General features: G+C 49.1%; 1 protein-coding gene across 5 annotated transcripts in view; it reads right to left on the bottom strand.

Moving 5' to 3' along the window:
• The window catches only part of JCAD (junctional cadherin 5 associated), an 82580-nt gene that overhangs the window by 21706 nt on the left and 44304 nt on the right, over window positions 1-16570 (bottom strand). For 3 of the 5 annotated variants that reach the window (XM_003988202.6, XM_023256492.2, XM_023256493.2), the window contains one exon: window positions 8169-8507. In XM_003988202.6, the coding sequence (XP_003988251.4) occupies window positions 8169-8449 (281 nt within the window). In that variant the 5' untranslated portion in view covers window positions 8450-8507. Of the gene's footprint in view, window positions 1-252; window positions 2434-8086; window positions 8508-16570 lie in introns of those variants that run through there. The other 2 variants (XM_023256494.2, XM_019834139.3) reach the window with 2 other exon arrangements.

Below are 16570 nucleotides of genomic sequence, written 5' to 3'. Positions count from 1 at the left end.
GGAGAAGATTAAGCCTAACCTACGAAGGTTACCGTAAAGATCAGTCAGGAAAGACGAAGCTGTTCTGGAAACACTATGGATGCATATCACTATTTAGCAAAAATTCAATCTCAACAAGAATGGTAGGCTGCATTTACTGCTGGTTCCTAATCACCTTCTGATGAATGTCTGAGCTTCCAGAAGACAGGGCTTAGGCAGAGCAAAAGGGAAAGAGATGGGGCCTGCAGTCAGGCCGGAGAGAGCCCAGTGTACCTGTGCCTGCCCCCCAGGGAGGGCTACTCGGAGTCGACAGGGCTGACGGGAGCGTCGGTGGCTTTGGACTTCTCAGTACGCCAATGGGGAGAGTGAGGCAAGCCGCCAGGGAGCGTGAGCCCCCAGCCCGGGCGCGGGCTTTCCAATCAGAGCCTTCAGCAAGATACTTCGCTTGGCTTTTGCCTCTCATTCTTCATTTATACTCAAGGGACGGGAGTAGTTCCTTCCTTTTTGGGTTTGTTGGGAGGGCTTAATGAGATAATGCATTTAAACTGTTTAGCAGAGTGCCTGACACACAATAAGCCCTTGGTTTTTTTTTTTAAACAATCACTACTATTATTAACCCAATTAAAATAAATTCTCAGCAGAGTAGATAATTTTGAAATTCTTTTCCTCACATCAAGGAAGGAGGTAAGGGGCACAAAGGAAAGAGAGAAAGAACTGAGTGTTTGTCTTATGTGATGATTATTTTCGGCCCGTATTGTCTTTTTTGAAGTTGTAATCAATGGGCCTTCACAATAACAGGAAATAATGATATAGCTGACTGTCATAACAAGACTCTGCCCCTCCGGTGATGGTTGGTCTCTAAGGAAGAAGCTACACCCGTTTCCACAATGATGATGTCGAACAAAACCAATATTTAGTTTATTACAACAAAGCAGGAAGAGCAAGCTCTGATCCCTTTTTTTGCACATAACTCCAATAGGTGAAGCAGACTATCTCAGTATTTTCCTATTTTCTCTTTAACAGGGATATTCTTTCACCAAGGTAAAATGTCTTCACTGGCGCAATCCACACACTGCTGCCATCGACAACGAAACGAAACAAACCACTCCGAGTTCCTCACTTCCCTTTCACGAGTCTGTCGGCACCCCCACGCTCACGTGGGGGTCTATGGAGGACTCTGTGCCTCAGAAGCGAAGCTTACGACAGTGAAGAGTGAGGGAGGCAGCCACCAAGGGAGGTAAACCGGAGCCAGAAGGAGCTAGGAGGAAGCAGTCGGCTCTCTGTGTAGACAGATAAGGACACTGATCCCACGGTCATGTACATCAAGTACTTGTCAGTACCTCAGCTAGACTCTGGTCTAAGGCTCTTTGTTCTTCGTCAAGCACTCAGAGGCATCATCATCTCTGAAACAAAGTGAACCAGAACCGAAGACCCAACTGCAGTGCTTTCTTGGACCCAGGTTTCACATCCTTACCATCCAGTGCCTCTCACTTGGAAACGTCCTGGCTTCCTTACGAACCCGGTTCTCCACCTGACGAAGAAACGCAACTCACAATTCTCTCGATGGAGGCCCAGCTACCAAGACAAGTGAAGTTCTAGACTGTGCTTCTGGAGTCTTCCCATTTCTTCTAGAGGCACCTCCTCATCCTCGTCTCTGTTCTTCCACAAGTCTCCTCTCCTGCTTTTTATTGGGAAGAACTGCGGACGGGAAAGCACCCTGAGAGTGTCTGCAGGAGAGGGGGCCGGCTCCAGGCACTTCCGAAAGGTCGCACTGCCTAACAACAAGAACAAAGCACCCCAGAAGAAGGGTTTGTTCTTGAAAAGACCATGGGAAAAACCAGGGGTCTGCCTCTTCACGTGTGTTCATGAGCTCACCAGCTCAAACAGCTGGCACTTTTCTCTGGGAAGAGGTCAAAACAACAACACCTAATAATGAGGATGCGAAGCAAGCAGCTAAAAGACAAATAACGTTTGTGGAAATGTAATTTCATAAAGACAAAGAGAGATATAGTAACAGACGTTAGACTTGAAGCATTCCTTCTTGGGAACCCATTATAAGCAGGATATGATTGGACAGCAGCTTAGAAAGCCTCTGAAAAGTGACTGTTTGCCATACCCAGGAGCACCATCTAGAACGGACGTTTGCTAATCAAATATAAACCTCCCGAGATGAGGCCCCCAACCGCCACATCAGAGGCTCTTCTAGATTGCTATGTCTCTACACGGTTATGACTGCTGCTGATGACAAGAGAGAATTACAAGTTATTCTCAGGGTTAACTGACAAACATCTTTATCAGAATTCCTGGGGCCGAGCAGAGAAGAACCTATTATGGTATGACTTTCAGATCCAAACTTCTGCTACGTTAAGTTATTTTACAGCTTCCTCTGATTATGGTCTCTCAGAGGAAACACAGTAAGGAAACCGTGAATGCCTGATAACAGTCTTTTACATATTTTAAAGGTAGCTAAGTATTTTTCAATTATGGCTACTTACATTTTAAGCACGCAGTTTCCTCCACGTATAGATAACGGCTAGCTTTTCTCCCGTGCCCACTTCCTCTATTCTCTCCTTAATCTTGGCAGGTGCGGGCGTGCGTGCGCGTGTCTGTGCCCGGGTGTGCGCACGCGTGTGCGTGTGTTGGCAAGCGAGGCTTGGAACAACACAGTAGGTGCACAAATAGCTAAAGTGCGTGCAAACTGACGAACTAGAGAATACTTCTCTTTATGGTCTCTGAACACGGATGTAAACGTAAGCTTTCAGAAGCATCCTTTCCATATCGCCAGAGGGAGGACAGAGATGCCACATAGGATGCGCTCGAGAAGTAGCTGTCGTTGGTTAGGTGGCAAAAATTAGGATGCAAGAAAAATCTGGCATCAAGTCATTTGATAAGTGGAATGCTGACTGTCTGTGCAGTTTTAGGACATTCCTGGTTTTCCAGCTATGAACCTATCAGTTCTGCAGGGACACCTGACGCTGCCTGTGAGGTTCTTCCTGTACCACGGGAGTGACGTCCGTGCAAAGCCTGCGGCATCTCCATCGTCACAATCTGCCAACTGAGACCACTCAGGAGTGGTTTAGCATCAGGGGAAGGTCTCTGGAGTACCCGACTTAAGGGGGAAATGCCAAATCTCTAGAGTTACTAAATGAATGGCCCGTGAAGAGAGAACAGGTTTGGGGTACACGGTCAGCACTCACCTCCCTCATCCGTAGCCCCTTCATCGAGGGCAGGTAAAGGTCAGACATCCACATCTGGTCATCCCCTCCTCCCCGTCCACCCTGCCTTCCCCTAATCAGCCCCTGCTCCCTGTCCCCATTGATGGGACAGGGCTGAGATGTGCCAACCAAGACCAAATACTGATTCCTTGTCTCAAAAACGTAAGAGACATGGGTGGCAGTCACCAGGGCCGTCTGGAGCTAAACCGTCACATAGAGGCAAGAGCGGAACAAAAGTCACTGTGAGCCAGTTACTGGAAAGCAGGGACCGTCAGTGAAGGGAAGAGTCCGGTCTGCAAAGGAGGGAGCAGAAGCGCGGGGAAATGCAGAGACAGGAGACAAGGTGGGACCCAGCGTGACAGCGCCCCCCAGGGGAACAACTCACAACCCTGAGAGAAGTCACCTGACTACCAGCCTTGGCTCCTAGTTTTCTCATTCCCACCTCGGCGAGGCCCAGCCAGGCTCCATCTCTTCCCTGCAGTGGGCCCCGAGCCGCCCCGGTTCGGCCTCACGAAGACTTGCCCGTCTCACTCAAGTGGGCTAGATTGTAGATTCCTGCACCCACAGAATCTACAAAGGGGGGGAATTTTACCACCGAGGCCGTTCAGCCTACTGGGAGTTTGGCCGAGTCTGTGACTCGCATTTCCTTCTCCCTCCCTCCCTGTTCATCCCCCAGGAGTTGGCATGTGGACAAAGCCGTCAAAACTGCTACCTCAGCTGCCCGGCGCGGAAAGCCAGCGCCCCTCCCTGTCACAGTGGAACCTTCCTCCCCACCCCCAGCCTCACACAGGTCCTCCCGCTGGAAAAACCTCCTCCGTTTCCCATCCCGCTTTATCCCAATGTTCCGAAATGCTCAGCACTTCCACAACTGCCTTGGCGTGGAAAGCACTAGGCTTCATCCAATTTATCAAAAGAAGTTTTTCTGAGTGTTTTAATAAGTGCAAAATTCCTTAATAGGCTTTAGCAAAACCAGAGGTGAATCAGAAATGGGGTCAGCTTTCAGGAAGCTGGTGGCAACCCTGGAGGAGCACAGGGGAGCCAGTCATTCCGACTGGGAGAGCTGAAGAAGCCACCAAACTGATGGGTGGGGCTTCCAAGGGGAGTGGGAGGAGGGCCCCGGGTGCTTCTAGGCGGGGCTTAGTGCTGGGGAACACACGGTGGCCCCGCACGCTTGGCACCCTGAGAGCACGAGAAGGCACAGGGCAGGCAGGTCAGGCGTGGAGAAGGAGGCCTGCAGGGCCATACGGAGATGGGGGGTGACGCTGCAGGCGAAGGGGGTCAAGGACCCAGTGCAACACCCTGCACGTAGCTTTGGAAGGGAGCTCTCTCCTCACTAATTCGGATACGTGTGTACCAGCAGGAAGTGACTCTTGGGCCCGTCTGCACCACCTGAGTACAAGAGCTTCTCAGCAAGCCAGCGGCTCCTTCAACTCCCCACATGACACAACTGTCATGCTCTGCCCATGTCGGGATCTGCGTGTCACTTGTTGCGGTAACAGTGCAAGCTCAAAGCACAGCTTCTTCGGCCAAGTTGGGAAACATGCATCCTGCATGTTTGGAAATCTAGTCAAGGCTCCATATTTGTGGTTTTTCTTTTTTTCTTTTTTCTTCATTTTACTGGCTATAACCAGCCCTTACATAAGAAACTCTGTTGTAAGATGATGTTAATTCGCGAGGGAAAGGAAGAAGCGCGATCATGCTCCCAAGGCAGTCTTGATGTTTAAACCACACCCCAGATGACAGACAATATCACAGAGAGAAGCCACGTTGTGCACACGTATCTGATCTAGGTGATTAGATTAGATTAGATTAGATTAGATTAGATTAGATTAGATTAGATTAGATTAGATTAGATACGACAGGATGCATTCCTTAGGCAGCTCCCCAGACAGGAAAGGGACACGGCTGTGCCCTAGGAGCCACCGCACATCCCTGCACATCCCCTCGTGCCCGTAGAGAGGGCGGAGGACAAGGAAGTGAGAGAGGACAGTCCGCCACAAGGCAGCTGTGAAAGGAGCTTGGAGAAATGCAGGCCCCTCTCAAGCAGGGACAGGCCCCACCTGGGGAGAGCTGATCCGGGCCCGACACCGCTATGGAGCAGCAGACACTGGCCTGCCTGGCAGCCCGGAGCCTGGGGCCCAAGCCAGGCTTCCTTCCGAGTGGCCCTTACAGAGTCACCGAGGACCTCTGGGCTTCACGTCCTTTGGCTATAAAATACGACTCTGCTAACGTGCTCTCCTAACAGAATAAAACAAACCAGGCTTCTTTTGGCCCCCGTGGCCTTGGAAACCACTTTGACCACCGCCTTCTCTGGGAAGTCCACGAGGCCCTGAGGACTGGCCTGGGGTGGGGGGGATACTCTCTAAGGCAAACCTCAACCCTCCTAAGAGAGTGCAAAAGGGTACCTTCGTGATGCTTCCCAGCCACCCTGATGGCGTGGAGTTGGGGGCCCCACCTGCCCTTCCCGGGCCCCCCTGCCCCTCCAGACCTGGAGCCCAGCCCAGAAGAGTCGCCGTGTGGGACGGGCACGCAGCAGGACCACAGCTGCCCTGGTCGGCAGCCTGGAGGCTAGGATTTGGCAAAGCACCATTTGCTCATCCAGATTCAGAGTTCACAGAAGCCAAAGTATTGTTGGGTTTGCTTTTTCTTCAGTTTTCAGGCTTTAACGATTAGCACCTCTTTATTTCCTCTCAAGGCACTTTTTTTTTTTTTTCTCCTGAAAACGCATTCTCCTGCCTACCTTTCTGTTTGCTTTTCTGTTTGCCTCCTGTTTTCAGGTCTCTATAAGCTACTAAAGAAAGAAAACATCTTTTCACTTCAACCCAGGAAGGCTTGCAGCTGGTCTCGGAGGCTTTGGGCACTGGCATGGATTTCTGCGAACACGTATGCATATTCTGTTTTTACCCTACAAGGCAACCTTCAGTCTGACGCTAAGATACATCTCAGAAGGTAATCAGCCCCCCTCAGAACTGGGGGGACATGGCCAGATCTGCCGAGAACACGGTCGTCTGTATGAAGACATCCCATTGCTACACGAAGCCACTGAACTGAGCACTTTTCATGACAGAAAGAAAGACTGCCTACAGATCCGATTATGCCTACCTACCTAGGGGCTGGGCTGTGAGTGCCTGGGGTCCCCAAAACCCTTTAGCACAAAGCGGCTAGAAAGTCCTGAGCAAGTTGTAGACGAGCGTGGGGGCCACATGGCCCACACAGCATTCTAGAGAGGATTTTACTGCCTCCCACTGTGGGACCCAACTCTGATCTCTGATCCAGCCCTCTGAGATTGAGGGAGCCCCCACACAGCCTCCAAGGGCCATCTGTAGGGATTCCACTGCCCCAGTCTTTACCTCATTACAAGTTGAGGACTTCTGCCCCTCAACAGTGGAAGAAAGAACTGAATCCACGAGCACATATTAAACACACTGTGTATCCAGCAACCATAACAAACTCCGTAGGAAACACACAAGAAGGGGAGACAAGGTACAGCCTCAGGGCCCCGAAATCCAAGGTGGAAGGTACAGACATACTCAGCACAGAGCTAGAAGCAACAGAGGGCAGGACAAAGTCCAGCACAAGTTTGTGTAGTGGTAATTACACTAATTCTCTAATTCTCAGCCAACTCATCCGAAAGCAGCCTCTTCCAAAATCCAGGGCGGGCGTGTTTTTCAGGGAACGTGGCCAAAAAAAGACTTAGGCCCAAGACAGTACTGGACACAAGTGTGAGTCTGAAGGGCAAGGTTAAATAAAAGCAGTTTTACGTCCCTTTCCACTGTGGGCGTCGTCCTGAACCTGGCCACTAACCCTTGCCCCTGGCCAGAGAAATGGTTCTGACGTGGCAACAGAAGCCTGCTTTCACTGCACCGCGCACGTGGAAGGCAATCACCTTGGCTTTTACTCGATAACGACAGGGCTGAACGCTCTAAATTTTAAGAATGAACCCTCTCCCTTCTTCACCTGAAAGCCGTCAACCCACATGGAGTAATCCTTTCTGGGAAAAGGTGAGTTTTCACCGTGGAAGCCTGCTTCTTTCCCTTTAGACTGAACTCACTCCCCTTTTAAGTTTGCTTGGCTTTTGGTTTGTTTGTTTCCCTTGAAGATAGGCCTCTGCTTCCACTGGTTGCTTTGGTCCCTCTCTTGCCGGTTATGCACAATTACATAACCTGCTCTGCAGAGGCAGAACCCTCCTCCTCCAGTCTGAGCCTGGTCCTAACGCAGCCCTGGAGACAAACGCACTTTTATGAAGTGATGACAAGGGTCTCCTCTAGGTGGAAACCCTAGGTGCATGAGGTGGAAACTCCTCTAGGTGCATGAGGGCTACAGGGCTCCCCTCTCATGCGGCTCTGTGGCAAGCCCTCCAAATTCCCTCTTTTTTACCCCCCACCCCCCGCTGGCCCCCCAGCCAACCCGCCCTCTTCTTTGTTGTAGGAAAACACCCACAGATTGCAGCTGTATTCAGATGGGATACCCACGTTAGGGCCAGTGTGTGCAAGGGAAAGACGGGTTGGAAGCCAACGAAATTACACAAATGTACAAGAAGAAAGGTTTTCTTCTTCACACACGGAGGGGGACATACACCTCTTCCAACTCTGTAATGCACGCAATATTGAAACATACTAATTACTAAGGAAGCCTGATGCACGAGTAATGTGTGCCTGACAGAAACTAGCTTCTCCAGGGTTTTTAAACGATTCCTAGTGAAGGCAACGTGAGGAGATTCTAAGGGAAAACAGAGGGTGGGCATTAAAATGCCGTGGGTTTCCCATGACAGAATTCACCTGCTGACCACTGTTCATCGAAGGCCTCCCGTGGCCAGGCCCTGTGCTCAGTGCAGCAAACCCTGCACCGCCCCCCAACCCATGGAACGAAGTGCCCCTCTCACCCTTCCCCACCTCTCTCTGAAGGATCGGTCTTGCACACCTGCCGCCAAGTCCCCGAGACAAAAGAAAACGGCGGGCTCTTGTGGGAGCTTACCCCGCCTCACGAGCTCTAGAAGCAGAAGCGCTCTGGGGCTCCCCGAGGGCTCTCCGTAGGTGGTGGCTGTCTTCCGAGGCGCTCACGTGGCCCTTCCCCGGGGACGGCTTACTGGGGGGGGGACCCGCGGGGCCATCCTCGCACCCATTCAGCAGGCCCTGGCCAGCTCGCGCGCGGGGCCTGGCGTGCCGGCGGCCCTCGCGGTCACCGTCGTGTGGCGCCGGGATGCCTCTTGACAGCTTGTATCCATGAGAAATCAGGAGGTCCTCTACGCTGTACATAATGCGCTGGCTTCATGGGAGCTCGGCTGCCGGGACCGTCGCGTTGGCAGGACCCACCCTGAAGGGACAACAGAGAGGGTTCGTGAGGGGTGCCCGACTCTCCCCGGAGCTGCGGCTGACACGTCCTCCTCCCCTCGCTCCCACCAAACTCGTCCCCGGTTGGGAACGTGAAGGAATGGGGACCGCTCCCCCTAAAACTCTGTCCCGTCTAACTCACTGGGGATGGTACACATGGCACGGGCTCTGCAGGATGAGGCGGGAAACCTGGGGACCCCACCCCGTGCCGGCTGCCTCTTGCAGAAGAGTCTGGACTAGCGTTGAAGCAACGAAATGACTAACAGTGTCCACCATTCCCTTGCCCCGGGCATCCAGAAACAACGGGCACGAGCAGTGAGGGCAAAATAAATACAGATGCGGAAGCTGCAATTACCACGTTGAGTTTCTAAAATGAGAAACTGCCAGTGTCCGGCTTTACCTTATTATACTTGTCATCTTGCAGCCATACCTTTTGCTCTCAAAGGGCAGAGCCGGATCTCTCATCAGCACGGAGCTGTGATCCACCCTGGCGCTCTGGGGGCTCTGGGGGCGGCCACACCGGGCTGCTGCGAGCAGAGCCCAGGTCTCTGGGCGCATCGTGAGAGACCTCGGGCCCGGCTGGCCAAGCACGCACACCCAGCACGCTCCACAATCCCCAACTTCTCCCTTCCAATGTGAAATTGTTTTTAATTTTTTTTATGTTTATTTTTGAGAGAGAGAGAGAGAGAGAGAGAGAGAGAGAGAGAGAGAATGAGTGGGGAAGGGGTAGAGAGAAAGAGGGAGACACAGAATCCAAAGCAGGCTCCAGGCTCTGAGCCCGACGCGGGGCTCGAACTCACAGACGGCGAGATCATGACCTGAGCCCAAGTCGGGCACTTCACCGACTGAGCCACCCAGGCACCCCTGTGACGTGAAATTTTTAAGACTCAGATTTCTCGCCAACAAATCCTGGGGCAGCTCTTCCCTCTGGAGCCACTGCCCAATCCCATCGTGGTAGATGAATTCCACTTGGGCAACTTCCCCAAGTCAACCGGCCCAGGGCAGCAGGACCACGGGAGAACAGAAGGAACCTACCTGTGAGCACAGGTGTAAAACAGGCGGGGCCGTGTTTGTTTTTACCCAGGGGAATCTTCTTCCCCGTGGCTTCCGGCTAGTGGGGAGCAGCCCTGCGGCCCCGGAGGTTGGGCCGCGGGCCAGGCCTGCAAGAGCTAGGCCAGAGCCGGCCCCACTTCTCTGGTGGACGGAAACGGCGCCGTGGCAGCCCCCGCGAACAATGGCCAGGAAATGCCTGCCGGCCTGTGTGCAGGTGAAAGGGAGACACATGTGCTTCCTGTCGGGGGAATTCTTACGGGGGCCCATCCCACAATTCTGCTGACCAGGCGCGTCCTCGCTCTTCACCACATGCTCCGTTACGGTGGCAGAAAAGTCCCGGCCATCAGCGCAGAGAGCATCGAACTCGGGAAGTCGATCACTTCCCACGAGGCCCCCACGTCTTATGGAAGGCTGACAGGCCCTGGCGGTTACTGTAGCAGAAGCCATTCCTGACGCTCCTGCTGCACGGCTCGCAGGGGTTGTTACCACTTGGGCCATTCACAGGAATGGAAGGACCAGAGAGGCGAGCATGTGTTCTCGGATTCCACTGCAAGTCACTGGACTACGGTCCACAGGGGAAAGTGATCCCATTACAAACACAGGGAGGGCTGTGGGAACACAGAGGCAAGGCCACGAAGGCAGCTCCCTGTTCTGTGCGGTGCTATACCCCCGGCATCTAGCACATAGCCTGCTCTCAATAAATAACTGTGGAATGAATGCACAAAAGGAGAAAGGGACATTTGAGCCGGGTTTTGAAGAATGATTAGGAGTTCACTAGATAAACTGAATGTGCATGTATGAGAGAGGGAATTGGTATAAAAATAGATCTGGGGTGCAAGTATCTCATTGTAGCATTTAGATCAGGGAGGGCCCCCATAGATCGGGGAGGGTCCCCCCCACTGACTGGCTTCATGTCGCACATACAGTCGGCACCACAGTAAGCCCTGGAATGTAGGTCTGGTTACACTCAGTTTCTCTTACCGTGTCAGGCTCTTTAAAAGCCAAGTGTACCATGCAGGACACAGGGGGGCAGGCAGCGCCCACGGCACAGCCCCCTGCCAGTGCGCAAGGAGAGAGGGCCCTCACCAAACACGCACGCGGCCCCTCTTCCTACTGGGGAAGGAGATGGTCTGGTTGGTCTGGTATGGTCATGTCCGCGTGGACATTGTGTTTAACAAACCCTCAAGTGGCATGACGACCCAGGCCGACCCATAAACCTCTTTCCAAAAAGATTCAAAAGGTAAGAGCCATAACTCGAACTTACAGGTGTGAGGTCAAAAGCATACTGGTTATTGGAAACTCTGGACTTGTGTCGCCTCACGGAGGCCAGGTGCCTCTGCGGAGCGGGATTACAAAGCACGCCAGCTTCAGGACACCGGGCCTAGAGCCGTGCGGGAGAACAAAGAGCAACGGGCATGACCCGCAAGCCCCACAACCCAAATGGGCGGTCCCAGCCACCACCCGATCCCCGAGGACTTCTCTCCTTGGGCTGACACTCTTCACCTTCTCATCCCAACTCTTCCCCTGGGCCTCCACCTCATTTCCACCCATGCTAAACACCACCTGAGACAGATCTGGGAACAGTTACATGGGTTTTCCAATCCCTATCACCTTCTGCTTACTGTCTTTAGCATCCTCATCTACTTAAGACGGAATGGGCTGCCTCAAGAGGTAGCAAGCGCCCCGTCACACGTCAGTCACAGCGGCCACCGTCAGAGGAGCTGGCTTGCTGAGGAGACAGGCATCCAATGAACTGGACAAAAAGCTGTCCCTTTTAAAGTCTCTTTCTGATCCTGAGATCCCAGCATTCTAAATCAACAGTATTTAACTTGATCACCCACCCACCGACTCACAGGGTGGCTGTAACTACAAATACACAGCAAAACTTGCCATAAATGTAAATTATTATAGCATTGGATTTAACAACTTCGAAAGGTATGGGTATGGCTCAAGTAACAAAGTATCAGGGGTGATCCTTTTAATCCTAGTGCTAATGCCGCTGGCACCCAGCCCCAGCTATGACCCCTGGAATAAGTCACTAACTACACCAAACCTCAGTTTCCTGATCTGCGAAATGGCAATGCTCCCATCTGCCCGTGCCACCAGACTGTTTGAGGACCAAATAAAGATATATAAAAGTATAAATCACCACGTAAATCCAAGATTGTGGATTTATCATGCTACCGTGGTTCTAGTTTGTCTCTGAAGGGTTACTACTTGCCTTATGGAAAGACTTCATATTGGTTAATTTTCGCCATGAAGTTTAGACCATTTCCTAATTCCTCTTGTATCCCTTGGGATCTGACTTTTGATTTCCAAGGTCAAACCTGCTTTATATCACCCACATATTTCATCTTTTGGGAATGGATATTTCGATCTCCATCCAAGTCACTTAGAAGAGTAAGTGGTACTTTGGAGAGCCCAAAACATTGAAGCACAATTCCTGAGTGCTTAGAAACCACCAGACACTCAAAGTATAATGAATAAGACACATACTTTGCCCTTGAGAATCTTACTATCCTGCTGTACAGACAGCAGGAAAATAGGCAGAAGGGACCCTAACCCAGTCTCAAGGGGTCAAGGAAGCTTCTGGAAGGAAGACTGCTTTTAAGCCAAAAAATCCTCCACCTCAAGGTAGATCTGCACTGTGAGATCACCCTGTAAGTATGATTGTCCAGCCAGTTCATTTAAGAAATGTTTTCCTTCCCTACTTTGGTTCATTACCTTGTTCATCTAGGAAGAGGGATCAGGACAGTGCAGGTGCCTGGATAGATCTCAGGGAAGGAGGGGACTTTTGGCACCAGCTGGGCCAGGACACAAGAGACAAATGAGCTCACTTTAAATATTTTTTTCATTCTGTGAATATCTAAATACCATTCACATAGATGAAACATTTAACCTAAGAACAAACATGTTCAGAGAGAAAGCACACTTTATTTCATTTTATGCTCCCAGCAAACTTCCTAAGGTAGCTACGGATGTCTCCATTTTGCAGACAAGAACACTGAGGCTGAGGGCCTGAGCCTGTAAGTGCAGATCGGAGGTTCAAACACAGGTCTGTCTAGCTTCAAAGCCCTCACTACTATTTTAGGCTTACCCATCTAAATTTCCTTCCTTGATGACAATAGAAGTTTCCTAATTTACCAAAAACTGTATAAACAAGGAAAAATGAAAGGCATGGTGACATTAAAGTGCAAAACTAGGGGCGCCTGGGCGGCTCAGTCGATTGAGCGCCCGACTTCGGCTCAGGCCATGACCTCACGGTCTGTGAGTTCAAGCCCCGCGTTGGGCTCTGGGCTGACAGCTCGGAGCCTGGAGCCTGTTTCAGATTCTCTGTCTCCCTCTGTCTGCCCCTCCCCCACTCACGCTCTGTCAAAAATAAATAAACATTAAAAACAAGTTTTTAAGTGCAAAACTATACTTAAAAGGAAAAAAGCATCTCCTTTCTTCTCTTGGGTTAAGATGGCTCTTCTACAGGATTCTTTCCCGATACACACCAGGGCACACACACATATGTACATACGCACACACAGCCGCAAGGCCTGATGCCTCACTTGACTGTAAAGTTTCGATGGCAGTGTTTGTATTAATTTTCAATGCCCAGTAATAGGACTCATTCACACACAGATCACGTCATTGCTCTGTGACCTTCAGTAGCCCTCTTTGGTCATTTTTGGATTCAGGCTCCTACAGAGCTATCGTGAAACCTGTTGTGTGAACTGGAGAAGCAGACAAGCTACAGCTATGGTAAATGGGAGAGGAGTGAGTAACCTCCAGGAAAAAAAAGCCACCTAAATTCTAAAAGAAAAACTATCGATCTAGAAATAGTCACTCTTATCTACAACACTGATAGAATTTGGGCTTCATCTGGGCAAGGGGAAACCACAAAAATGTCTGGGCGAGCAGGGGAAAGTGTGCCTGACAATCAGTATGGTGGGAAAGTGGACAACTAAAGTGGTTAGAACACAGACAGACGTGCAGACGAGCAGTTATGTCTCTTCTCTTGTAACGTGCAAGGCTGGTAGCAGAGGAGATGGGGGAAAAGGAGTAATACAAGTAATTTTCAAGAAAACAAGTGCAATGTCTTACTTGGCGACTAAGATAATGGTCATTTAAGAGAAATGCGGAAATCAGAAATAACTTATCAGTTGGAGAAGATGACAGGTAATTTGATTTTAATTTAACCAACCCAGTCCCATAAATTTTTTTCTCCAAATCATTTTTGAGTGGATTTTCATCAGATTAATTGTCCTGTCCAAAAAACCGGAATGAGACCACTTAAAGTAATCTTATTTTGTGGTAAATTTCGAAGTTCTATTCAATATTAGCCATTAGCATTTAAGCAGAGAGCTGTCCACCCCTTCATTGTAGGGATGAATTTCTGTTTTTCCACGTTGTTCAATATGTATCTGTTGTGTTGAATTGAGCCTGAGACACTGCACAAAAGAAGGGAACATCTTTGGGCTTCAGTCTTCTCTGAAGGTTCTTTGGGGTCCTTCTCGTTCTAGAAATCTGTCTGTCTCTCTAGCCTATTCACCCTTGTGATGAGCAGCATGTGTTTCTAAGTCAGCTGGCCACAGTAAAAAGGGTACAGCTTGTGGCCATGACACGGAACAAAGCTAAATAGGTCACATGAAGACAGAACCTCTGACCTTGGCCCCATTAGCACCCATAGAGGCCAACCAAGAGAGCTGAGCAAAATGGTCACACACGAAGAAGAGGAAGAGGAGAGGGTGGGGGCTGAGGCCACGGAGTACACCATCCAGCAACTCTCCACCCAGGGGTCCCGGAGGGCAGGTGTTGCACACTTATTCCAACGTAGGTTGGTCAGGACACTTGTTTTACACTGAATGTGCTAGGCACTGGGCTGCACCAAAGAACATAAAGACACAAGGCCAGCCAACACCCTCCCTTGCAGATGCAATGGTCTAGGTTGTAGTATGTCGATTAGGAGCTCATCACCAGGATAGACGTTGGCAAATGGATGTTATTTCATAACAGGTACCAATTCCTCCTCCCTCTACAGCCTTAAAAATAAAAATAGTTTTTGTTCTCGTATTTACAGTTGTAAGGCTCCCCACGACAATGAAATAAAACTATTAATAAGCTCATGAGATCAACCAAAACTTTTCTTCCTTTAAAAATTTGCCTAGAACATGCACTGAAAATAAAGGAAAAAGACAAATACCCAATTAAAAATGTAAAACAAATTGGGACACCTGGGTGGCTCAGTCGGTTAAGTGTCCGACTTCGGCTCAGGTCATGATCTCACGGCTTGTGAGTTCGAGCCCTGCGTCAGGCTCTGTGCTGACAGCTCGGAGCCTGGAGCCTGCTTTGGATTCTGTGTCTCCTTCTCTCTCTCTCGGCCCCTCCCCCACTTGTGCTCTGTCTCTATCAAAAATAAATAAATGTAAAAAAAAAATTTCTCTCACCAGTAATCAAAGATACGTAAATTAAACCCAAATGCCATTATTCACTGGTCAAATTATCGAAGTTTCCAGAAGGCAGTATTTGTTGGTACGGGCATGGTAAGCTGTAAGGGTTCTCCTATTTGTGGGGGCGTATGAATGGGGAGGGGGGAAGTATCTGTGTGTAAATGGGTATTTCCTTTCTTAAAAGTGATATGTTATAAAATCTTCAAAAACCTGAAACTCTAATAATCTCATTTCCTGGGATCCATCCTAATGAAATAATCAGAGATACCCACAAAGTCTTCTATAAAGAGACTTACCCAAGTTTCAATTATGATGACAAAAAAATTAGACCAAATAAATGTCCACTTGAGATATGGTTAAAAAAACAAAACAAAACCCTGATGCATCCACACAGTAGACTGGAATATGTACACACATGTATAAAATTATGTTTTCAGATATACAATGGCACAGGGAAATGCTCATGGTACCACGTTAAACAGAAAAACAGGATACAAACCCTACATTCAGTGCAATAGCAGTTACACACACACACACACACACACACACACACACACACACACACAGGAGAAAAATCACCAAAAGGAAACATATCAAAATGTCAACAGTGGTGTTTTCTTCTGGTTTGCTTTCTTTTTTTAATGTTCTTATTTATATTTTACTGTATTTTACAGTGACCTGTCATGAAATGCATTTGGTAGAGCCATATGAAGTAACGCCGTTTTCAAGGAAAAAATGGCCACATGCTGACACTTTCATGTACTTTTAACTTGATATGATCTCACCATCAGAAAAAAAAAAAAAAAACTTAGGGGTGCCTGGCTGGCTCAGTCAGTAGAGCATGTGACTCTTGATCCTGGGCTTGTTGAGTTCGAGCCCCACGTTAGGGGTAGGGTTTACTTGATTGATAGATGGATAGATGGACAGATAGAAAGAAAAACAATTAAGAACAGTTTCTTAGGTAGGATTAGGAAAATGTATCTGTGAAAATATATTACGTATTTGGAAGGCTCAATGAAAAGAAACACTGAAGAAAAAAATAAATGAGCAATAAGTTACATAAGGTTCTAAGGGTCTAGTATACCGCACATGGGTCTTACCTGCTACAGAGTTTCTTAACCTGTTTCCAGGAAGCCTAAAGTTACATGTTCTGCTGATAAAAATCTAATACAAGATTACAAAACAGCATTCTAAAGGTCTTGATTAGACATTGTTACTCTTCTAGAAAACCTAAAACTTCTCAGTTGGGTTCACTGACATTCCATATTTCAGATGTAATTAGTCCCTCAAGTTGTTGGCAGTTCACTGTAAATACTTCTTCCACTGACAACTTTTCAGTCTAATGTTATGATTAATATATAACAAAGTACTTTCTTTAAACAAGAGGTAAATAGCTAAGACCTAACAGCAGGATGAAGCACGTTGCTAACTGACACATGGATATTTACTGCTTTCTATGTACTTTATTATGAACAATAGGATTGCCATTTCTCTTTTCCATCTTAGTGAAAGAAAGAACTCAACAGTTTCAGTGTAAGCTCTGGCGCGGTGAAGTGCT

The sequence above is a fragment of the Felis catus genome, chromosome B4 (assembly GCF_018350175.1).
Source record: "Felis catus isolate Fca126 chromosome B4, F.catus_Fca126_mat1.0, whole genome shotgun sequence".
Taxonomy (NCBI): domain Eukaryota; kingdom Metazoa; phylum Chordata; class Mammalia; order Carnivora; family Felidae; genus Felis; species Felis catus.
This window is presented reverse-complemented; position numbering and strand designations above follow the sequence as displayed.